We start from the raw sequence: 24,066 nt of genomic DNA on the forward strand, positions 1-24,066 counted from the left end.
CTACCATTGTTTTATACCTATTCAATCCTCTCAGATCTTCAGGAGTGGCTAGGTGTTTTCTTCCCCAATCGGCCCCATATTCCCTATATAGTGCACTACTTTTGACCAGAGCTCTATGGGAATCAAACAGGCAGACTGACTATGGGTCAGTAGGGTGAGACTGAGGAGGCGTTAGTTATTTGAGGCCTCGTGCTGTGTGACGCTAGATACGACAATTGCATTTGGATCTGTGATAAAGCCCTGTTGGAACGTCGGCTTTGTTTAGTGATGGTTTTAATACTGGCCTTAGAGCATGGCGTGTGTTGTGTTCCATCTCTCTCTCCTGCCTCTTTCTCGGTCTCATTCTGAGCCAGAGGGGACTAGAAAAAGGACTTGGTTCATCAATAAAATGAATAAAACCTAAGCTGGATGAAATATTAAAGAGAAGTGCCATTTTTGATTTACTTTCCCTAAAAACCCTATTCATCTTCAATGCGATGGAGAAATAAGTTGTCTGTGGTATGAATGCAGTCTTGGTCTGTTTTAGATTTGTTGCGGTGTTTGCTCACTAGGTAGTTGGGTAGTATTAACGTGTCTAGCCTGACCGAATATAGCCCCTCATTATTTGGCCCATATATTCATATGGGTCTGTCTCTATTGATTAAATTCTCTTCAGCACTACTTTTATTTCTCTTGCCATTTCTCTCTCTGAGAACCCTTGTCTCTATTTGAACCCTTCAGTTCTACGTCATCGAGTACGCAGCCTGCGACGCCACATACAACGAGATCGTCACGCACGAACGCATCCGGCCCGTCAACCCCAACAGCCCCTCCTCCCGAAACTCCTTCCACAAGGTTCCCATCGCTGTCCCAGAAGACCTCCGGGACATGTGAGTGTCTGACCCTGGCACTACACCAGCCTCACCACGCTGTAGCGCTGCACTCAGTCTGACCGTCTACGGGTGTTACTCCAATAGTCATTGGAGTATATTGCTTTGACATGATGGCAAACCTATTTCCTATTTAGTGCACTACCTTTGACCGTTCCTTCTCGTAGTGCACTATGTAGGTTATAGGGTGCTATTTGTGAGGGGGGGGTTCTTGTTACAGTTAAATACATTGAAATGTCATCTGTCGTGTTTGGCCAGGCCAATGGCGCCTCTCTCAGTAGCTACATAGTGCGTTGTTATTGTTGTGAGTAACTGTGGATTCACCCAGAGTTTATTGTTGGACCAACAGCTGTGCGAACGACAACATCCACAAAGACTTCAGGAAAGCCATCGGAGCCAACTGTATCTTCTACAGTGCAGCCTCACACGAGCTCACCGTGCTGGTCAGTATCACAACATCTGCTGCTTCCAGGGCCTGTGTTCACTAAGCTTCTCAGAGTAGGAGTGCTGATCTAGGATCTAGTTAGCCTTTTTAGGTAATTCACAAGGTTATATGGACTGGGGGCTTGATCCTATATCAACACAACTACTCCGACATGTTTTTAATACGACCCTAGTTTTGTCCTTTTTTTCTGTAAAAGTAGCTTTCTCACGCTAATTCTCTCTTTCTCTAGTCAACGAACGAGACGTCAGTAAAGCGTGCTGCTCTCCTGAGCGACATGCACTTCCGCAGCATTCGTACCAAGCTCATGCTCATGTCCCGCAACGAAGAAGCCACTAAACACCTTGAGGTACAAATGTATATCCTGTTCATTCAATTAAAATGTAACTTGGAGACCGGCCATCAAAATGTCGAGACATACACACGTTTCTCCTTGCCCCCCAGACCAGTAAGCAGCTGGCGTCAGCATACCAGGAGGAGGTGAAGGTAAGGGAAGACCTGATGGGTCTGGCCATCGGCTCCCACGGTGCCAACATCCAGCAGGCCAGGAAGGTGCCCGGCGTCACCGCCATCGAACTGGAGGAGGAGAGCTGCACCTTCAGGATCTACGGAGAGGTGTGTGGGCGTGTCGTGTTTGTGCGTGTCTTTAGGTGAGGGAGGGGTCTTGGTGTGTGTGGCAGCCTTTGTCTCTGTGTATAATGGCTGGTTTGCATTGCAGACTCCAGAAGCAGTGAAACTGGCCAGGGTTTTCCTGGAGTTCAAAGAAGACTACTTCCAGGTGCCCAGGAACCTCGTAGGTGAGTTAAAGCACATACCCATGATTTAGTCAATCACAAAATGTCCTGTACAATGCATGTATTGAGAAACAATGATACAATCTCAATTGTTCCATCATTTTCTATTTTAATATAAACCTGACTCGGCCAACTATTCCTTAGTCTCCAAATGTCCACCTTTCCCCCCCCATCCTCTCCCAGGGAAAGTGATCGGCAAGAATGGAAAAGTCATCCAGGAGATCGTAGACAAGTCGGGTGTGGTTCGGGTCCGGATCGAGGGGGACAACGACAAAAAGCTTCCCCGGGAGGAGGTAGGCAGGCAGGGGGCTGGCAGAGAAGACACTGCCCCTAAACAAGAGGTGAATGGAGCGCTGCGGCCGCTCTAACAATAACCGTACCACGGTGTTAATTACCGCTTCTATGTTTTCACCGTCACCACCATCGTCTCTGTCAAAATTCTGATAGCTTTCCCAACATTTCCAGAGATTCTGGTTGGAAGATTTCTGGAATTAGGAGAGAATAAGCAGGAAATCCAGCAGTCCTTCAACTGGGATTTCTGTAAAATCATAAGCTCTGTCTATAGGCTGCCAGTTGTGCCATTTCAGTTTCCACAGCATGTCTGTACTGTACGTCGCCCGTTCTAGGGGGGTTGGCCGGGGTCTCATCGGTTGGTGTTTATCTGTTCAGTGTGCTTTCTTGTGATTGTGAGCGTACACGTAAGTTTTCTAACATGTTTCCTTCAAAGAGAACCCTCTTCCATTCTGCGTATTTCTACATCAACATAAATACATCGGTTCTTTGGCCCTTGCGAAAATGTACAAATGTCCATGACTAAACAGCAGGACTCGCCCTCCTCAAATTCATGACGCGCTCTCCACTAGTAAGTCTGCTCCACCAGTCTACTGTCTTACATTCTCCTATCCTCCTCCTCTCCAGGGCATGGTCCCCTTCGTCTTTGTGGGAACTAAGGAGAACATCAGCAATGCCCAGGCCCTGCTGGAGTACCATGTGGCCTACCTACAGGTGAGACACAGGCAGAAACCCGTACAGAGACCACCAGACAAATAATAACCCTCTGCTCATGTCAATCAAACCTCGGATCCCTCTCTTACGGTATCACTGTGGCCTGACAGACCCTTTAGGTTCCGTACTGTCAGCTACAGTGCCTTCAAAGTTTTCACTCGTCTTTTTCCACATTTTGTTACAGGCTGAACTGTATTAAATTGAGATTTAATGATGTCAGTGGAATTGTTTTTGGAAATGTTTAGAAATTCATTGAAAATGGAAAGCTGAGATGTTTTGAGTCAATACGTATTAAACCCCTTTTGTTATGGCTTAATACATTAAATGGCCTCTTTGCAATAGTGTTTAACATTTTTAGTACCTCATCTCTGTACCGCACACACACTTATCTGTAAGGTCCCTCAGTCGAGCAGTGAATTTGAAACAGATTCAAACAAAGACCAGGGAGGTTTTCAAATGTCTCGCAAAGGGCACCGATTGGTAGATGGGTAAACATTAAAAAAGCAGATAATGAATGTCCCTTTGAGCATGGTGAAGTTATTAAATACATTTTGGATGGTGTATCAATACACCGTCACTACAAAGATACAGACATCCTTCCTAACTCAGTTGCCGGAAAGGAAGGAAACTGCGCAGGGATTTCACCATGAGGCCAATGTTGACTTTAAAACAGGGAGTTTAATGGCTGTAATGTGGGAGAACTGACGTTTGGTCCACATTATAGTCACTCCAAAATACTAACCTAAATGACAGAGTGAAAAGGAAGACTGTACAGAATAAAATCTTCCAAAACATGCATCCTTTTGCAAAATTGCACTAATTAAAACTCAATGTCCTGGATACAAAGCTTTATATTTGGGGCAAACACAACACATCACTGTGTACCACTTCATATTTTCATGCATGGTGGTGGCTGTGATGTTATGGGTATGCTACACAAGGACTACACTTTTTTTGGGTGGCGGGGTAAAAAAGAAACGGAATAATGCTAAGCACAGGCAAAAACCTGGTTGTCTGCTTTCCAACAGACACTGGGAAACAAATGAACCTTTCAGGAGGACAATAACCTGAAACACAAGGCCAGTGTACACTGGGGTTACTTACCAAGACCACATTATGTTCCTGAGTGGCATAGTTTTCATGTAAATCACTTAAACCCAAGACTTCAAAATGGCTGTCAAGCAATGTTCAATAACCAACTTCACAGAGCTTGAATAATTTAGAAGAACAATGTGCAAATATTGTACAATCCAGGTGTGCAAAGCTCTTAGACTTTCCCAGAAAGTCTCTCAGCTGTAATCGCTGCCAAAAGTGATTCTAATCTGTATTGATTTAGGGGTTTGAATAGTTATGTAAATTTTATTTCTCTCTTTCATTTTCAATAAATTTGCAGGAATGTCTCAACATGTTTTCACTTTGTTATTATGGGGTATTGTGTGTAGCTCGAATTCAGGCTGTAACAGAACAATGTGGAGTAAGTCGATGGGTATGAATACTTTCTCAAGGCACTGTATATGTTGACCCTATATGCCTCTGAATATCTAGAGTAAGCCTAGGCACTGAATGACTGGGCCAATGGCCTGAATATACACGCATGGTAGGAGTTCCCCTTACCCACAGTTCTAGGATCAAATTACCCTCCCCCATCATAAACTTAACCATAGAAGGCAATTAATATCTGACCCTGAATCAGGAGCCAGTTCTAATCTACCAACTTGTGAACATGTGGAAACTAGTGTCTTTCAATAGGTGTTCTGTACACTGTATGGGGACTTGTGGGGGTTCCAGATCATTTCAGCTTGGTCACCTCTCCCCCCTCAATCCACCCTTCACCTCGTGTGAAAGCTGCTGAGAGTAGCTCCGTTTTACCCTTACCCTGTGTGCTTTTATAAATAGTCCCCTGCTCAGGGTTGGGAAGAGGGGGTAGCGGTGTAGATTACAGGTTATCTGGACCCTAGCCTCCCAAAATAACGCCTCTACCCATCCTTGCACCCCCTTGCTCCTGGTCAGCCACCTCCCTCAAGGGTCAGCTGTTCAGCAGCTGTTGCATTCTGAAGTGACACCCTCAGCCACCTCACCTAACCAAAAGGCCCCAGTGAACTGCTGTCAGTGTACTCCCCAGCCCTTACACTCCTAAACTGATCCGGCTACCCACAGTCTTGCCCACACTGCAGAACTGAAAAAGAGAGATGTCCGTCTAGAAAAGGCTTTTTTCCTTCTCTCCAGATACTGAAATTTCACGTCAAACTGTTGCAGTATGGCCCATAGAGCTCCCGTCAAAAGTAGTCCACAATATAGGGAATATGATGCCATTTTGGGATGGGTCCGGTATGTTTCAAAATAAATGTTTGCCAGCCCACAGAGGTCCAGGCTCTTTGCCCACACAAGATATTCTTTCTGTCTGTTGTAATGAAAGACAAGTAGTACTTTCCAATAAACTTCAGTGGGCTATTAACAGAATATATTTACATAAGAATACATATGGGAGCAGTCAGCATAGTGCATCAGGACCCACAACTGCAACGCGTTTCAACTAGTCTTCCTCAGGCAGCGTATGTTCTAACGTGCTCTGCCCTATAGGAATGTGTCTTGGATGTACACTACCGTTCAAAAGTTTCGGGTCACTTAGAAATGTCCCTTTTTTTTAAAGAAAAACACACTTGTCCATTATAATAACATCAAATTGATCAGAAATACAGTGTAGACGTTGTAAATGACTATTGTCGCTGGAAATCAATTAGATTTTTTTATGGACCAAAAAAAGTGCTTTTCTTTCAAACGCAAGGGAATTTCTAAATGACCCCAAACTTTTGAACGGTAGTGTGTTCCAACATGTACTCTGCCCAATAGGAATGAGTCTAGGATGTAAGTTCTAACATGTACTTCTGTCTCTCTAACAGGAAGTGGAGCAGCTGCGTCTGGAGCGGCTGCAGATTGATGAGCAGCTCCGTCAGATCGGGGTGGGTTATCGTGCTCCCCCTAGTCGGGTCGGGGGCACCGGCCCCGGGGACAGGGAGAAGGGCTACCTGACGGACGAGAGCAGCAACTCCACCAACCTCCATACCTCCCGCATCTACGGAGGCCGCGGCCGAGGACGCAGGCCCTCCAACAGCCAGTACTCTGGATATGGTGACTAGACAACTCCTTTGATCCCTCCCTGTTTATGACAGATTCTGACCTAACAAACCTGGCATGCTTATCTGAATAATTCAATTGCCTTTCTGGGTTGTTGGTTCTGTGTGATATTAGTTGTTTGCAGGTTACACTCTGTCAATAGTCTTCAGGGACGATGATCTGGTTCAATTTTGAGCTTTGCTACAGTGATCACCAACCAGTCTGACTCTACTAGGAGAACACCCTCTCATGGGTTTGCTGATGAGTTGACTGGTACAAACTTAGACTACCAGTAGAACATCCCACGTATGGTGGCAGGTAACTTGGCGTTCAGAGCGTTGGACTAGTAATCCCCGAGCCGACTAGGATGAAAAATCGGTCGATCTGCCCTTGAGCAAGGATCTTAAACCTAATTGTTCCAGGGTCGCTGTTAGTAATGACTGATCCCTGGCAGTGAGTGGGATATAACATTTTAAAAAGTCAATTTTACACCACACACTGTACAGGTTACACACTTGTACATGTGTGAACAGGACAAATATAAGCGCCCTCTATTTGACATAGACCCTGTATCTTCCTCTTTCCTCATGCACACCCTCTCTTTATCCTCTGTTTTTGCTCATCCCTTGTTCCATACCATTTTTTTAATGTTGTATGTTTCTGTCTGTGTGTTACAGGTACCAACTCTGAGCAGTCCAACGCCTCTGAGTCTGAAGACCTCAATGAGCGTGACCAGCGGCCTCGGGGCGTGGGTGGAGATGAGCGGGGCTCCCGCCGGGGTGGCAGGGGCCGTGGATCCAACACCGGACGAGGCCGTGGAGGACCAGCCTCACGACCTTCCAACTCAATCAGCTCCGGTACAACACGGGGTGCTAATAGTCCAAGCTAGGGTACTGGGTTGTATTCATTAAGCACCAAATGGAAGATAACTGACAGAATTAGGGAAGTACTGCCTGAACTTGTGCAATGAGAAACGCTAATTTGCGTATTCTGTAGCAAATCGTTTTTCTACAGTTAGCCCTAATGAATAGGACCTGGGTGATATTGGCATCTTCCAGGCCAAACCCCATGGTCTAGTTGTTTCTCATAACTGGAAGGTGGTGCAGTTTGATACTAAGGCATTATCTTGCCATCTCTCACGTTCCCTCTTTCTCTCCCCTGTCCAGTGCTGAGGGACCCGGACAGCAACCCGTTCTCCCTGCTGGAGGGTGAGAGTGAGCAGGGTGACACAGATGCCAGCGAGGGGGTGGGAGAGGTAGACCTCAGGAGACGCTCTCGCCGTCGCCGCAATGACCAGGAGCCCAGTGTGATGGATGCCGCTGCCACAGAGTCAGACAGCCAGGCCGGACCCAACGAGAATGGACTGGGTAGGAAGCCTGGAGGCTTAATTTTGTAGAACGCCAGATGGTTATGCTGTGAGACTAGGTTGAAGTATAATGTTTCTTTTCTGACTTCCTATCTCTTATAAAAAACATTTTTACCAGATGAGCAGGGCAGACCCCAGCGCCGCAACAGGAGCCGCCGTCGCCGTAACCGTGGCAACCACCCAGAGGGAGGATCTGCCAGCTGTGACAGACTGCCAGTTGAGGGTGAGTAGTGTGTCAGACCGTCCCTCCATGTTGTCAGTCTGGACCTGGGATAGTTTTCTATTCTCTACCCTATCCTTCCTTAGTCTGATCCCCTCACTGTGTAGTGCTGGGGTTGTCATTATACTGGATCTCCTGGTTACATCACTGTTCTCTGGGTTGTTTGGTTCTGCAGTGACCGTGGCAGACTACATCTCCCGCGCCGAGTCCCAGAGCCGACAGACCCTTCCCCAGGAAACACTCGCTGCTCCCGAGCTCAAGGTATGTGCGTGCACGGACACACACACGGAGATGTCAGCTTTTAGTGAAACTGTTAAACTGACCGTTTCCCTCCCCTGCTCTCCTTCCTCAGGAGAACGGGAGCAGTGCCAAGAGGGACGAGCACATGGTTCCCTCCAAGCGTTCCCCTAGCAACGGCATGGCCACAGCCAGCGAGACCCTTGTCAACGGCGTCTCGTAGAGGACTAGGTCTCGCCCCCTAAAAACCCACGTCTAGAGCAAGACTTCATGGCAAACTCTGTCCCTGCTTGCATTTACTTAAACATTAAAACAGAAGTGAAAAACGACAAAATACCAGATTCATACTACTACGAGAGAGAGGGGGAGAGAAAGTACATAAAAACGACAAAAGCATCTTTAAAACACACGTAATGGTGTATGTTATCCTATCTATCAGTACTTAGTGCTTATTTAAATAAAAAAACAACTAGCTTGCCAGAAAATAGCTGGTGGATAAGACTTGATTTTTAAAGAAATAACAAACACAGGACGGGACTTTATTTTTTATTTTTTTTTGCAAGTTTTTGTTTTATTTTGATGTTATCACTGGTTTGGACTTTTGGCCGCTCTCCCATTCAAACAGACATGTCTTTTACCAGTCTTAAAGTCCGGAGGGTAGATGAGGCTAGCTGGAGGATAGGAGGGATGGGCGGACGAGTCCAAGAGGTGAAGAACAAGCGTCAGGAGTGTTACGTTACGTACCCTGGCCTAAACGTCAGTTGGTGATGATGGACAAAGTCAAACAGATGTGATTATTGATAGACATTGTGCCTTGAATTTGAAAAAAAAAAAAAAAGAGTTTGTTTTTGTTTCACAGGAAAGAGGTTTTTCTTTGAGAAGAGAACAGACCAGTAGCGAGGGAAGGGGGAGTTAAATGATTGCAGAGGTATTAACTGTGGTAATACAGAAAAGAACGAATGACTGGCCAGTGTCTGGTGCCAAACAAGAAATTCAAGGCGCTTGTCCTCCCTAAGAGTGGACTGGACAGCGTTTGGGCTGTGTGTGTGTATATACGTGTGCACAGTTGAGAGCTGGCAACCCTGGGTCAGTGGTGAGTTCACAATGGCAGGTGAGGCCACTATTGGCTGGGAGGATAGGAAGAGGTTTTGCGTCACTTCCCCTCTCCCTTGCTTGACGCTTGTGTCCAGGGCTGGTCCTACACACAGCCTTTCAGACTGACGGACAAGGAAATAGATTGAGTACTTGATAAGTCGATGGATTTAGACTGTAAACAAAACTTCACAGTGCCTCTTTCTCCGGGCCTACTGGCTGTGTGGAATAGGGAGGTAGGGTAACATGGCGCTGTAGCTCCCAGCCACACTAACAAACGCCTGGGTGATCCGCAGCATGGGAGTCCCAACGCACACGCCATGGTGACCACGAGATGGAGGGAGGTAGACGGTAGAAGGCTGGCCACGTTATTTCACCCTTCTAGAGGGTCTGTGTGGCGTGGGGGGGGGGAGACTGACTGTGACGAGCGCAGCTTCAAAAGAGATAAGTAGAGCCATACACACGCACTGTTACACAGATGCACAAACTGCAACCGCAACACGACACTGTTGCAATTCAGTCACGGGCGGTGGGGTGCAGTCAATGTGGTCGCCCCACGTTGTGGTCGGAGGAGACGTGAGTGTTTTTGAGATTAACTAACTATAAGCAAGGTGGTTGTCCTGTTCTTTAAAGGTGGCGGGCGAGGGGCGTGAGGGAGGAGACTCAAACTCTTATTGGCTTGTGGGCTCATGTTGTTACTGTCGTCTTGGTTACCTCTCAACTACTTTTGTTCTTTCCACATCATAGAAAATGTGAAATAAAATGGAAGTGAAATCAACAACTGTCTGAGATGAACTGATTGATTTCTTCTGTCTGAGTTTGCGCTCTATTTTTCTAAATCGATAAACAAGCCAATTTGCATGATCATTTAGCAGTAGCTTTGCATGAGGGAGAGGGTCACGTTTTAGTTTCACCATTACTTCATCCACTACTAGAACTGCTGCTAATGTCCACATCGAATGTGTTTAAGAATCCATACCTTGGAGCAGGGCTTGCCAACATTGTTCCTGGAGAACTACAATCCTGTAGGCAGGCTTTTGCTCCTACCAGACTGTAGCTCTCCAGAACCAGGGTTGGAGAGCCCTGCCTTAGACACTTTAGTACTCTAGTGGCTTCTCTGACTACCTTTCCACCACTCATTGACCCACAAGATGGCTGCCTTTTTACTGGTATGACTAAGAATAGAATAAGCCCCATTTCTTACTCTTAAGTATTACAATACGTTTTTAACACAAACCTGGAACATCAGTGTTCTCACAGCCACAAGTATTGAGTGGGTTAAATTGGGTTGAGGTGTGTACTGGATTGTGTTGCCCCCTTTTGGTCAAACTGTCTGTTTCTGTGTAATGGAATGAGAGCAGAGCACTGATTATTTCAAATAATGAATTCAGTTGTGCATGCCTGCATGTGGGATTAAGAGACCGATTGAGCACTTAATGTATTGTTTGTGTGAAACGTATACCTCACTCGTGTCTACTGTATCTCCCTCTTTTGGCTCCCTGTATTCCTATGTCTTTCTGGTTTGGGAGAATGTTGACGTGTGTTTGTGTGTATGCTAGTAGTACTGTTTAGGTACTGTCAACTCTTCATTCTGTGTCAGGTTGTCTCTGGTCTTCTCACTCATGTTCTGATGGCAATAAAGGACTTTTCATTGTTTGATACATTTTTACGTATTTGTCCCTTTGGCTAAATCAGGAGTCGCTGAAATACAAAAACCTCCCCTACTGATAACCAAGTATTAACTGTTATCACTCATCTGATGACAGTAACATAGATTGAATAGTCTAGATTAATTGCAACCTTTTAAAATTCTACATTTCTCTATTACAGCAGCCTACGCTGATAATGTTTCTACAAACACAGAGCTAAACCCTCATTTTAGTCCTAATATCGTCACAGAGCATTTAGCTCTAGTTCAGTGTTCTCCAACCTTGTTCCTGAGGGGCTACTGTCCGGAGATTAGGCTGAAACCCTAATCTAGCGCACTTCATTCTAATAATTAGCTTGTTGATAAGCGGTACCTAGTTAGTTCCAACTGTGTTCGGATTGAAAACCTACAGAAGGATAGTGCTCCAGGAACAGGGTTGGCGAGCCTTGTTCTAGAGTGACTCATGGCTGATCCAGAGGCAGCAGGGCACCCTGGGTCAAATTGCACCTTATCCCCTATATGCCTCAAACGCAGCTCTGGACCTTGAAGCCAGTTCCACTGCATATTTTTGTAACCCCTCTTATCAGGGACTGATTTACACCTGGTCCAGGTGTGTGCAGTTAATTGTCAGGTATAATTATTCATGAAAATGTGTCTAGCCCGAAGGTTGAAAAACGTCTGACGTCCCAGATATGAGTAAAGTAGGTTGTGTGTTACACACTACCTCCTATAAGTTTTGATTTATAGCAGTTAGGTGGCAGACCGTCATTAGTCCACCAGGGGGCAAGTGTACTAGAGTGAGTTGACAGTTTATCTGAGGCTCTCAGAGGAAGGAAGAGGTACACCACTGTCTCAACATATTTTGCAATCAGTCCGTACACACGTTTTGAAAAACATGGGCTGCTAGTCTTTGACATTTTAATGTAGTTGTCATTAATATGTGTATAAATTGTGAATCAAAACTGATAGGATAAAAATTGATACAAATGGGTGGGACAGGATCTGATGGACAGGACTGAAAGTACGCTGTTGTAACCCACACATCAGTGTGGATTGTAGTGCTACATTCCAAATGTCACCCTATTGCTCTGGTCAAAACTAGTGCACTTTGTAGTGAATAGGGTGCCATTTGGGACAGAACCTGGGAGAACCTCTCAACCCAACTTCTGTGTTCTCTGTTCAGTTTAGCATGAAACCAGTGTTCTCAGCAAGGTCTCAGACTAGACGTAACATAGTAAATGTAAATCCTTGACACTCAAGTTAGTATGAATTTTTATTAAACATTTGGTACGTTTGGTATAAGATCTATGTTTACTTCAGGCAAAAATGGAAGTTGGGTGGTTGGCTGGGCGTATAACATGAATGTCTAGCAACCCAAAGGTTGTGAGTTCGAATGTTGTCACGGACAACTTTAAAATTTCAGCTAATTTTCAACTATTTATAACTCTTTTAGCTACTTTGCTACTACTTAGTGTTAGCTAGTCCTTCTCCTAACCTTAACCCTGTAACATACAGTGAGGCAAAAAAGTATTTAGTCAGCCACCAATTGTGCAAGTTCTCCCACTTAAAAAGATGAGAGGTCTGTAATTTTCATCATAGGTACACTTCAACTATGACAGACAAAATGAGAAAAGAAAATCCAGAAAATCACATTGTAGGATTCTTAATGAATGTATTTGCAAATTATGGTGGAAAATAAGTATTTGTTCAATAACAAAAGTTTATCTCAATACTTTGTTATATACCCTTTGTTGGCAATGACAGAGGTCAAACTTATTCTGTAAGTCTTCACAAGGTTTTCACACACGGTTGCTGGTATTTTGGCCCATTCCTCCATGCAGATCTCCTCTAGAGCAGTGATGTTTTGGGGCTGTTGCTGGGCAACACGGACTTTCAACTCCCTCCAAAGATATTCTATGGGGTTGAGATCTGGAGACTGGCTAGGCCACTCCAGGACCTTGAAATACTTCTTACGAAGCCACTCCTTCGTTGCCCGGGCGGTGTGTTTGGGATCATTGTTATGCTGAAAGACCCAGCCACGTTTCATCTTCAATGCCCTTGCTGATGGAAGGAGGTTTTCACTCAAAATCTCACGATACATGGCCCCATTCATTCTTTCCTTTACATGGATCTGTCGTCCTGGTCCCTTTGCAGAAAAACAGCCCCAAAGCATGATGTTTCCACCCCCATGCTTCACAGTAGGTATGGTGTTCTTTGGATGCAACTCAGCATTCTTTGTCCTCCAAACATGACGAGTTGAGTTTTTACCAAAAAGGTATATTTTGGTTTCATCTGACTATATGACATTCTCCCAATCTTCTTCTGGATCATCCAAATGCTCACTAGCAAACTTCAGACGGGCCTGGACATGTACTGGCTTAAGCAGGGGGACACGTCTGGCACTGCAGGATTTGAGTTCCTGGTGGCGTAGTGTGTTACTGATGGTAGGCTTTGTTACTTTGGTCCCAGCTCTCTGCAGGTCATTCACTAGGTCCCCCTGTGTGGTTCTGGGATTTTTGCTCACCGTTCTTGTGATCATTTTGACCCCACGGGGTGAGATCTTGCGTGGAGCCCCAGATCGAGGGAGATTATCAGTGGTCTTGTATGTCTTCCATTTCCTAATAATTGCTCCCACAGTTGATTTCTTCAAACCAAGCTGCTTACCTATTGTAGATTCAGTCTTCCCAGCCTGGTGCAGGTCTACAATTTTGTTTCTGGTGTCCTTTGACAGCTCTTTGGTCTTGGCCATAGTGGAGTTTGGAGTGTGACTGTTTGAGGTTGTGGACAGGTGTCTTTTATGCTAATAACAAGTTCAAACAGGTGCCATTAATACAGGTAACGAGTGGAGGACAGAGGAGCCTCTTAAAGAAGAAGTTACAGGTCCGTGAGAGCCAGAAATCTTGCTTGTTTGTAGGTGACCAAATACTTATTTTCCACCATAATTTGCAAATAAATTCATTAAAAATCCTACAATGTGATTTTCTGGATTTTTTTCCCTCATTTTGTCTGTCATAGTTGAAGTGTACCTACGATGAAAATTACAGGCCTCATCTTTTTAAGTGGGAGAACTTGCACAATTGGTGGCTGACTAAATACTTTTTTGCCCCACTGTATCATACTAAATAGTGTTTGGGATTTACATACAGAATAATACGAATTGCTCTTTGACCAGGTTGGTGTCTGCATACCCAGGTATGGATTGGGATCCCCAGAGAAATAGCCTCAGGCATTACTAACACACCAGCCCATTTTTCTCCTTGAGGTTCCCATACTGGCCCATTATTAGCACTATGGCCAGTCTGTTTCTGGAAACACCCAAATAGTATTCTAACTAGACCCTTATCAATCTATAAGAACATAATATATTTTCCACAGTCACTAAATTAGATTTCTTTTGAGATATCATTTGAAATGTTTTATGTTGCTGTGCCTTAGTACCAAAAGCCTATGTTGAGTGGAATCATTTGCATTCCCTATGCAAAAATAGGCTACCTTTTTTTTTAGAACTGCAGGCAATAAACCGCAGATGGACAATGGCGCATCACATATCTTGCCCGAAAGAACTTTGAATTTCCTGTTCTACAGAACCTGTCACTGACGCAAGTCTAATCAGTGATGCAATTGTTGTGCTTGGATTATTGTTTTACTGTCAATAATGCTTTGCCATACATACCATGCATGCAAGTGGAAACGGGTTGAGAAAAGAGTAGTTATTTTGTGTGAATTGACGCTTTCTCACTCGTTGATGAAGCAAACAATGGGTGACTCACGTCTGAAGTTTCCCCATCGACACCACAGCTGAGTGTGGCATTCAAGCATATTTTTTGTGGTCGTCAGTAATCTCTTAATCAGCACTGCAAAGAAACAGCTTGTGTGTGAGAGAGAAATATAATGCATCAATAGAGTCGCAGAGCATATCAAAACCATAAGATTGCATTAAGGAATGATGATATGAACTGCTTTATCCCTAGGTCGACACATTTTTTGGGGTGATTTTACACATTTTGGGTTAGGTTGAGGTCCTTTAATTTGTTTCTTCTGAAACTTCTTCCTCGGCCATATCACCAATAATCAGTAGTCAGTGTATTAACAAGGCCAGATAAATTTATCTTTAATCTGTCAAATGCTTTTCATCCCCAGTTCAACTGACTAGTGGGTGTAACTGCAGGCGTGTCAGTGTGCTTGAATACCCACCAATCGTAACTACACTGATCACAACCAGGGTAGCAAGTCTCTCAACGTGGACTCAGCAGTGGAGAGAAAATTCTCAGCTAAGGTGCGTTTTTATTTGTAATCCATTCAAAACTATTTTGGAATTTAGAATCATTTTGTATGTGGACTACAAAGAGATGAGCCAAGTTTTGGCTCTATTTTTCACTTTAACTGAGAAATGTAGGCTTACAAAAAAGCTTTCATGTAATTTTAGATAGGAGAGGAGGGATAGTTGAGAAACCCTTGTTTCTCAGAAACCAAAATGTGTCGTTTGACCAAATATTTAGAAAGAGGTTATCATTTCACGTAGTCTGTGAAGGAAGAAAACACATGGAAAAAGCAGTAAGCTAGTTAGGTCCAAAAAACAGATTTTCAAAAGTCAACTGAATTTATTAGAAGTTATGTGATGCTTGTATCTAACCAAAGTAGATACTTTTATGATTGTTCTATAGATCCGTTGGGGTCTCTATAAGCTTCAATATGAAGTCCTAAACCTAGCATCCTTGTAGCTGTGTGGGCTAATACAGTGCCTTAAAGTATCAGACCCCTTGACTTTTTCCAAATTTTTGTTAGGTTACAGCTTTACTCGAAAATTGAAGGGGAAAAAAATACTCATCAATATACACACAATACCCCACAATGATAAAGCAAAACCCTTTTTATTTAATTTTAATTTTTTTGTAAATAATAAAATAACACTGAAATATCACATTTACATAAGTATTCAAACTCTTTACTCAGTACTTTGTTGAAGCACCTCTGGCACTTATTACAGCATCAAGTCTTCTTGGGTATGATGCTACAAGCTTGTCACACCAGGCTGTAACGTAACAAAATGTGGAACACGTCAAGGGATCTGAATACTTTCCGAAGGCACTGTAAAGTCCAAATGTTTGCCTTGGGGTAAGTTGAGCCAATGGTTGAGCAATTTTTTTCTTCCCTGGTGTAATGCAATTAATTATCGCTGGGATATGAGGTAACAACATTGCCTAGTCTATGTTAGAAGTGTAAAAAAATAAAAATAAGTACAAAGTGTTTGTTAGGTCTTAAGCCTGTGTTTAAAAATGCTTAAAATATGTATGTTGAAGGTATACTGCAAACCGCATGCATATCTGCGAGCAACTTCATACTGGACATGGAGACATGAGAATGGTATCCATGAGTTAAATGGCCTCATTGCCAAAGTATCCCTTTAAAAGACAAAGTGATTGTGTTGAACTGTGTTTGGGGAAAAAAGATAGACAGACAGGGTTTTAAAAGGATTTTGTAGGTGGCTGAACTTACCCTGTCCCGCAGCTCAATTTACCCCATACCCGGGATAAGTTGTGCCAAAAGACCACCTTTTTTGGACAAGCTATGTTTTCAAAACTGTTATGTTTACTTAAATTCAGAGTTTTTTTCCATGGATACACAACATCCTGAAATATATGTAGATATCTTTATTTCCCCTGACAGAGTGATGCTGAATGTAAAAACTGTCTCAGGTTACCCCACTCTCCCCTACTATGGGGTACATTTCCATCAACAAACACAACGTTCTGTACTAGGAGACTAGCAAAGAGCTAGAACAGAAGTTGCCTATTTGTGCAATGGCTTTCACATATATAGACAAGGCAAACTTGCACAGAGGATGTGGAGAGAGTGAGACGGAGAGATAAGCCATCTCTCGCTCTTAACCATTTGAGATGGTAGTGGCAGTTGAACAGTTTCAGGCAAACTTGACACTTCAGTTGTATTAGACAGAAACCACCATGGCTAATAATCGAAAACAATTGCCAGTTTGGAGATGGCTTTTACGATTTATTAAAGCGTCAGGAAGCAGAGGCATGCTAAGAACGTTCTCTGAAGGTTTTTGCTAACGTATATTCAGTAGAATGTTCCCCAAACTGGGTCCTGGGGTCCCCCCTGGGTGCAAGTTTTGTTTTTTGCCCTAGCACTACACAGCTAATTAAAATAATCAAAGCTTGATGATCAGCCGATCTCCTGACAACTGATACAAAGGAATGTTCTTGCAACATTCTCATGAAACATGTCTAGAACATTAATATTTTATATTCTGTGAACACGGCAACCATGTTCTGTGTATGTTTGGTGTAACGTTGATGGAATATTCTCCTAAATTTCAATCATGCTGTAACTCTGAATTTCCAAGATATGGAATGAATAGAGTCCTAATTCGTAATGCCTCTTTGCCTTGTTTCTTTGCAGTGTTGTACACAGGAATTCAGAGCCAAAGTGCATAAAGTGTCAGAAGCAGAATCTCAACTGTCAAGATGACAAATTCTAGCAGCAGCCCCGGCTACTGCCCTCTCATCCAGGCCATGGTGAACGCCAGCGTACCCTCCAACTCCTCGGCTGAGGTGGGGGCTCTGAGCCTGGCCACGGTGTGTCTCCACGGCCTGGTCTCCTCCTTCGGCATCCTGGAGAACATCATCATCTTGGGGGTCGTGGGTTTCCGTGTCCGCCGTACCGTCATCAGCGTGTGGATCCTCAACCTGGCTGCCTCGGACCTCCTGGCCACGGCGTCACTCCCCTTCTTCACCATCTTCCTGGCCCGCGGAGCTACCTGGACCCTGGGAACCACCTTCTGCAAACTCCACTCCTCCGTCTTCTTCCTCAACATGTTCGTCAGCGCCTTCCTGCTTGCGGCCATCTCTCTGGACCGCTGTCTGGTGGTTCACAAGCCCGTCTGGGTCCACAACCGGAGGAACGTGCGGCTGGTCGGCAGGGTATGTGGAATCATCTGGGCCCTGGCTGTGCTCTGTACGGTACCGTACTACCTATTCCGGGATACTATTCATCGGCATGACGGGCGGATCATGTGTTACTATAACTACGCCCAGTATCTCCCTGTTAGGGAGTTTGACCTAAAAGAGCTGTGTGAGGCACGCCAGGATGCCCTGGCCTTCTCTAAGCTCCTCCTGGCCTTCATTCTTCCCCTGGTGGTCATTGTGTGGAGCTATGTCTCAGTGACCATTAGTATCGCGCGGCGTGGCCGCAACCGGCACCCTTTCCGCTTCGTTAGACTAGTGGTAGCGGTGTTGATGAGCTTTGTGGTCTGTTGGGCTCCATACCACGTCTTCAGTGTCCTGGAGGCTGTAGCTCAGTATCGACCCTCCCTCCGGGGCCTCGTGGCCAGCGGCCTGCCCCCCACCGCCAGCCTAGCCTTCCTCAACAGTGTGCTAAACCCCATCCTCTATGTGTTCAGCTGCCCGGACCTGTGCCATAAGATCAGACAGTCCTTTGCGGCAGTAATGGAGAGCGTGCTGGCGGAGGACCTAGGGGAGTGGTCACGGCGACAAAGCACGCAGAGATCTTCCATCAGTACCTCAGAGCTACTGCTGAAGGGGAGGAGGTCCCTCAACAATGCCCCCAGCCTGAGAGGAAGAGACTCCAGGGTGGAGGAGGCGGCGGCACAGAAGACGAAGGAACCACACCCTGCTAACTGAGGTGGTGTTGTGTCAATGACGGTTCCGGTGCCAAAGCCAGGTTCGCGTCTAGGTTCTGCAACAGTGGGATACATAATGATCCATTTATAAATCATTGCATTTTGAATCCGTGTTATGTACAGCATACACCCAGAAGGATTAAGGGATATATCTTGTGTGTTTTGCAAAGGTTTCAGTAGTCTTAAACCAAAGGCTCAGCAATGTGCTATTATATTTGCTTGTTGCTTTTTTACGGTACCCATTCCAAGTAGGCTCTGATGCACCCCTGTTCAATTGCAGACTTGCCTGCTAATGTAAATGGGCACCCACTGGTCTCGCTCTTTAGTTATTGATGGGAAAAGTCCACTGGGGCAGACATGCTTGACCCATGTCTTCTACGACTTGCTGTACATATGATTGTGGAATCCTTGACACATATATTTTTAAACTATCCATTCTCTTGGGTATTATTCCTAAGGTGTGGAAGGTGGCCCTTGATCTCCTGCTCCACAAAGGTGGTGATCTCTGCTATCTTCGTAATTATCACCCAATCTCAAAACTTTCATGTCTAGCGAAGATATTAGAAGTCTCTGTAAATTCTCAGCTGCTGTCCTTTTTTAGATGGAAAATCTATTCCGAATGCTCACCAGTCAGGCTTTAGGCCAGGACAGAGCACCATCATATGGTTAACGCGCTAAACAGGAAACTGCACTGCCCTTTATATTGATCTGTTGAAAGCATTCGATATGGTTGATCATGCACTCCTGCTACGGAGGCTATCCGAAATTGGTATAGACCAACTGGCCTGTAGCTGGTTCAAAAATGATCTGCACGACAGAAGTAAACATCTTCCTAATATTGATTTGCACGCTCTTTTGCCCTCAGTACAGCCTCAATTCGTTGGGGGATGGACTCTACAAGGTGTCAAAGCGTATCACAGGGATGCTGGCCCATGTTGACTCCAATGCTTCCTACAGTTGTGTCAAGTTGGCTGGATGTCCTTTGGGTGGTGGACTATTCTTGATACACACAGGAAACTGTTGAGCATGGAAAAACCCATCAGTGTTGCAGTTCTTGACACAAATCGGTGTGCCTGGCACCTACTACGATACTCCGTTCAAAGGCACTTAAGTCTTTTGCTTTGCCCATTCACCCTTTGATTGGCACATATACACAATCCATGTTTCAATTGTGTCAAGGCTTAAAAATCTTTCTTTAACCTGTCTCCTCCTCTTCATCTACACTGATTGAAGTGGGTTTAACAAGTGACAGCAATAAGGGATCATAGCATTCACCTGGTCAGTCTGTCATGGAAAGAGCCGGTGTTTGTAATGTCTTGTACACTCAGTGTCTGTCTGCTGATGTAGTTCAGTCATTTTTTTTTACATAACCAAGGAGTGCCACAAGGCTCAATACTATGCCTTTTACTGTTCACTATTTACATTAATGTTCGTCCCTGAATAATAATAATAACGGGCTTACATCTCTATGCGGATTCATTATTTAATCATGTGCCCCATCAGTGCAGCAGGCCGTTCGCGACCCTCGGCTTTGATTCAATTCAAGAATCGCTCACCGATCTTAAATTAGTGCTAAATGGTGATAAACCCAAGTTTTTTTTTCAGGTATTGTGAAATTGATCCTAAAGACCTGCGTATCTGAACCTTGAGAGGAGCCCAAATTGAGCTAGTTCCCCATTGTAAGTCTCTACGGTGCCTTCGGAAAGTATTCAGACACCTTGACTTTTTCCACATTTTGTTACATTACAGCCTCATTCTAAAATGGATTGAATAAAACAAATCCTCTGCAATCTACACACAATACCTCATAATGACAAGGCAAGAACAAGTTTGTAGAATTTTGGGCAAATGTATTGAATAAAAAAACAGAACTTGTTTACATAAGTATTGAGACCCTTTCCTATGAAACTTGAAATTGAGCTCAGTTGCATCCTGTTTCCATTGATCATCCTTGAGATGTTTCTACCACTTGATTGGTGTCCATTGTGGTAAGTTCAATTGATTGGACATGATTTTGAAAGGCACACGCCTGTCTATATAAGGTCCCACAATTGACAGTGCATGTCAGAGCAAAAACCAAGCCATGAGGTTGAAGGAATTCCCTATGGGGGGGCTGAGACAGGATTGTGTCAAGGCACAGATCTGGGTATTCGTACCAGAAAATGTCTGCACCATTAAAGGTCCCCAAGAACACAGCCTGGCCACATTGAGCAATCGGGGGAAAAGGGCCTTGGTCAGGGAGGTGACCAAGAACCCAATGGTCACTCTGACAGAGCTCCAGAGTTCCTCTGTAGAGATGGTACAACCTTCCAGAAGGACAGCCATCTCTGCAGCACTCAACCAATCAGGCCTTTATGGTAGAGTGGCCAACGGAAGCCACTCCTCAGTAAAAGGCACATAAAGACTCTGACTCTCAGACTGTCTGTTTTAGTCTCTGGAGTATGTGTTTGTTAATATGTTTTATTGTCTGGTGTATGTTTAGTATGTCTGGTTATGATAAGCTCTTTTGGAAAGATATTTTGGAGTTTCTCATACAAATTAATAAATAAGGTATTTAAAATGACTTTATTTACTGCAATGAGCAAGTAATCAAGACATATTTGACATTATTATTGATATCCACTGATAGTCATTTATATGGCTGTATACTCTGAGGCAGCTATTGCAGTGCATTAAAAGTTAGAGATGACTGTCAGCAGAAAGGTGAAGCAGATGGAACACAGTTTCCAATGTCAGCCAACAGCATACATAATCTCCCCACTAGGTGGCACAATAGCTGCTTTTTTCCATCACCAATTCTCAGCAGCCAAACCAGTGGAGTCAGTTCCTTGAGCAAGTCTATGAAAACACTGCATTGTAGTGTATGGCTGGTGTCACCACAAAATGTTTCCTCCTCTCGACTTCAAGACCATCAAAGAACAAGAAACGGGTAACATAATACAGTTTATCCAGATTCTTCTTCCTTAGAATCAAAGGAACAGGAAACTCAAAAACGTGTCCAATCCAGTCTCTCTACACACTGTCACTCTGATCGGGATGCCCCCGGAGACTGAGTCTGACCTGTTTGGGGGCTGTGTGCCCCTGTCCCAGACAGGGCGTCAGTGACCTGCGGAGCTCCAGACGGGCGTCATGACACAGGAAGATGTAGAACAGAGGGTCCAGCAGGGTGTTGAGGCTCGTCAGGCCGTAGCACAGCCGGTAACATAGGAAAATGGACCGCTCCAACTCACAGGGGTCATCTGTGAGGAGCAAGGAGACAAAACGGTACCCCCCGACGAGGTGGTAGGGTCCGAAGACGACGATGAAGATGACAGTGATGACAATGAGGATGCCTGTGATTTTGTGACGGCCCTGGTTAGAGACGGATGGCGAGTGTTGGAGAGTCACGCCTATGCGGGCGGAAGTGTAGCTGTAAGGGGAGGGTGCGGGAGAGAGATAGAGGCCAAGGTCAAAGGTCATGTCAGGTAAATATGTTAGATGTGACTTTTTAACAAGACTCCTCTCATTGACACATCCTTTTGCATGCAATTGTGACATGTTAATATAAAGGTGTTTATAGTGTTCGCTTCATATTTATCAAAGCATCATCGACGGACACATGTAGATGCAGAGTGCAGGCCATACTCCTCCATTTCTTTATGCAATCACACATAACATGTCAGCCAAGCATACTTCATACTCAGTTTCCCACTCACCCCAGTATAACACAGGGCAGCAGGAACCCCATGACAACCGTAGCAATCTTAAAGTGAGCATATCTGAGGCTGACGGGGTACTGCTCCAGACACAACAGCCTCTCCGCATCAAACACTGACGGAAGAAGCCCGCCCAAACAGAACAGAAAGGTCAGTGTCCAGACCGCCACCCCCAATACCGCCGCCACCCGCACGGTCCGAACGCCACGACTACTCAACGGGTGTACTATCGCCAGGCAACGGTCCAGTGCGATGATACAGAGGAACACCACGCTAGCGTAGACGTTGACGTAGAAGACATAGCCCACAAACTCGCAGGCGGGGCGGCCGTAGGGCCAGCGGTGCGCCCCCTGGAGATAGAGGATCCAGAGAGGGAGGGTGAGGAGCTGGAGGAGGTCAGAGAGCAGCAGGTTGAGGATGTAGACCAGCTGACAGCCACCCCCACCGGACCGGCCCAGTTGGTACAGTCCCCAGAGGGACAGCAGGTTGCAAGGGAGACCCAGTGAGAAGGCCAGGCTGTAGATGTAGGTGAGACCAAGTGTGTCGGTGTTCAGGGGGAGGTTGCAGCTGTCATTGCTGTTGGACATGATCTCTGACAGTCTCCGGGAGAGGAGGGATACCCTCAAAGTCCTTTGACAAGAAACCAGGTACTACAGTACACAGGTGCTTATTTCACCCTCTGGTGCAAATTTATATTCCCAGAGAGAGACAGTGGTGTGACAGTCTCTGGATTTATATCCATTCAATTCATTCATAAATGCAATACTTCTGATAGAAAATGTGGAAATTGATGCACTTGACAGAGGAAGTTTTCTAATCCAAATCATTCATAAAATCTATAAATTCATATGCATGTGATCTGTCCATATTGTTTCTATTGGCTCCCAGAGTCAGGTGTCCATCACGCAAATTTCATTCTGCTAGGATCCAGTGATCTCAAATCCTGGTGGAAAACCTGAGGAGGACAAGGATGAAGATGATAGGAGGATCATGACAACATTAGTACAACATTTCTACAACATTAAATCAGAACATTACGCAAGCATGTACAGTATTGTTACACAAACATTATGTCAACAGTTACATTGGAGCATGAGATTAAAGTGAAACCCATTCAACTAAAGCATAAAAAAGAGAATTAAAAAAAATTGCCCAAGAAAACAACTTATTTTGAGAGTCTTTTCACTCACCTCACCCATACAGCTCTAAAATCCATGCAGTAGAAATTGTTCCACAAACCTCTTCTTCCCTCCAGCTGCTTGGTGTACAACACAAAGTGACTGTGTCTGCTGCTGAAGGAACACAGCGTCTTAATCCTCAGGGCCTTGTCTATTCTCTGATTGTTACCCTGGACAGGAAGCCCACTTTTCCAGGCTTTAAGGGCAACATCCTGAGAACCGCAGGAGAACCCCTTTCTTTTCCTGAACAAAAACACTCACTCCTCTCCTCACTCTTTCTCCCTCTTCCCTCGTTCTCTCACCGTTAGAGGAGGAAAAAAAGTGAGTGAGAAGGAGACTGGTTTTATGAGTGTAGGGAAGGAAGGGAAAAATTCTAAGTGATTTATGGATAGTGTTCTTGTAACAATCTATGAATTTGTAACCATTTCATGGTTGGGGAAACTAAGGCAAAACATTTTAAGAAACAGATATTCTGTAACATAACATATGTCCGCTTTGTCTTCTCTTAAACAATGGATGCCTCTCACTGCGTGTGTGTGTGTTTCTGTGTCAGAAAGCAGAGATAACAGGCCACAGAGGCTATGTGATGAGAGGATCAGCCTCTGCACCGGAGAAGGAGGAGGAAGCAACTGACAGGTTGAGATAACAGCCTCACATAGAGACAGTGTAAATGCAACACATAACGCGCACCGCACACCACTCAACACTCAACAGAAAAAGGAGAGTGTGTAATGTTAATTGACTCT

The 24,066-nt window shown here is 44.8% G+C and overlaps 3 protein-coding genes across 6 annotated transcripts in view; 2 read left to right on the forward strand and 1 right to left on the reverse strand.

The window, feature by feature from the left end:
* The window catches only part of LOC129835322 (RNA-binding protein FXR1-like), a 35,644-nt gene extending 24,844 nt beyond the window's left edge, over positions 1-10,800 (forward strand). For 2 of the 4 annotated variants that reach the window (XM_055900907.1, XM_055900909.1), the window contains exons 5-17: positions 721-869; positions 1,219-1,312; positions 1,544-1,660; positions 1,756-1,926; positions 2,030-2,108; positions 2,289-2,398; positions 3,024-3,110; positions 6,011-6,239; positions 6,902-7,081; positions 7,391-7,591; positions 7,709-7,813; positions 7,986-8,071; positions 8,163-10,800. In XM_055900907.1, coding sequence (XP_055756882.1) covers positions 721-869; positions 1,219-1,312; positions 1,544-1,660; positions 1,756-1,926; positions 2,030-2,108; positions 2,289-2,398; positions 3,024-3,110; positions 6,011-6,239; positions 6,902-7,081; positions 7,391-7,591; positions 7,709-7,813; positions 7,986-8,071; positions 8,163-8,270 — 1,716 coding nt within the window. In that variant the 3' untranslated portion in view covers positions 8,271-10,800. Of the gene's footprint in view, positions 1-720; positions 870-1,218; positions 1,313-1,543; positions 1,661-1,755; positions 1,927-2,029; positions 2,109-2,288; positions 2,447-3,023; positions 3,111-6,010; positions 6,240-6,901; positions 7,082-7,390; positions 7,592-7,708; positions 7,814-7,985; positions 8,072-8,162 lie in introns of all 4 variants that reach the window. The other 2 variants (XM_055900905.1, XM_055900906.1) reach the window with 1 other exon arrangement.
* A 6,376-nt stretch (positions 10,801-17,176) lies between these two features.
* On the forward strand, positions 17,177-18,585 carry LOC129835324 (prostaglandin D2 receptor 2-like). Its single transcript, XM_055900913.1, has one exon. The coding sequence runs from the start codon at positions 17,273-17,275 to the stop codon at positions 18,446-18,448; it is 1,176 nt and encodes a 391-aa protein (XP_055756888.1). The 5' UTR covers positions 17,177-17,272; the 3' UTR covers positions 18,449-18,585.
* Positions 18,586-20,993: 2,408 nt separating this feature from the next.
* Positions 20,994-23,970, reverse strand: LOC129835325 (G-protein coupled receptor 4-like). Its single transcript, XM_055900914.1, has 2 exons — positions 22,143-23,970; positions 20,994-21,856 (listed from the first exon to the last, which is right to left on the reverse strand). Exons 1-2 carry the CDS (start codon positions 22,727-22,729, stop codon positions 21,460-21,462), a joined length of 984 nt encoding a protein of 327 aa, XP_055756889.1. The 5' UTR covers positions 22,730-23,970; the 3' UTR covers positions 20,994-21,459.
* Between the last annotated feature and the right edge of the window lie 96 nt (positions 23,971-24,066).

This window comes from Salvelinus fontinalis, chromosome 36 (genome assembly GCF_029448725.1).
Source record: "Salvelinus fontinalis isolate EN_2023a chromosome 36, ASM2944872v1, whole genome shotgun sequence".
NCBI lineage: Eukaryota > Metazoa > Chordata > Actinopteri > Salmoniformes > Salmonidae > Salvelinus > Salvelinus fontinalis.

Excerpts from the sequence above, each read along its gene's own strand:
- LOC129835324 (XM_055900913.1), top strand. The coding sequence starts at position 17,273 with ATGACAAATTCTAGCAGCAGCCCCGGCTACTGCCCTCTCATCCAGGCC.
- LOC129835325 (XM_055900914.1), bottom strand. The coding sequence starts at position 22,729 with ATGTCCAACAGCAATGACAGCTGCAACCTCCCCCTGAACACCGACACA. Across the intron at positions 21,857-22,142 it reads CTGCCCTGTGTTATACTGGG|CTACACTTCCGCCCGCATAG; the intron begins GTGAGTGGGAAA and ends CTCCCCTTACAG.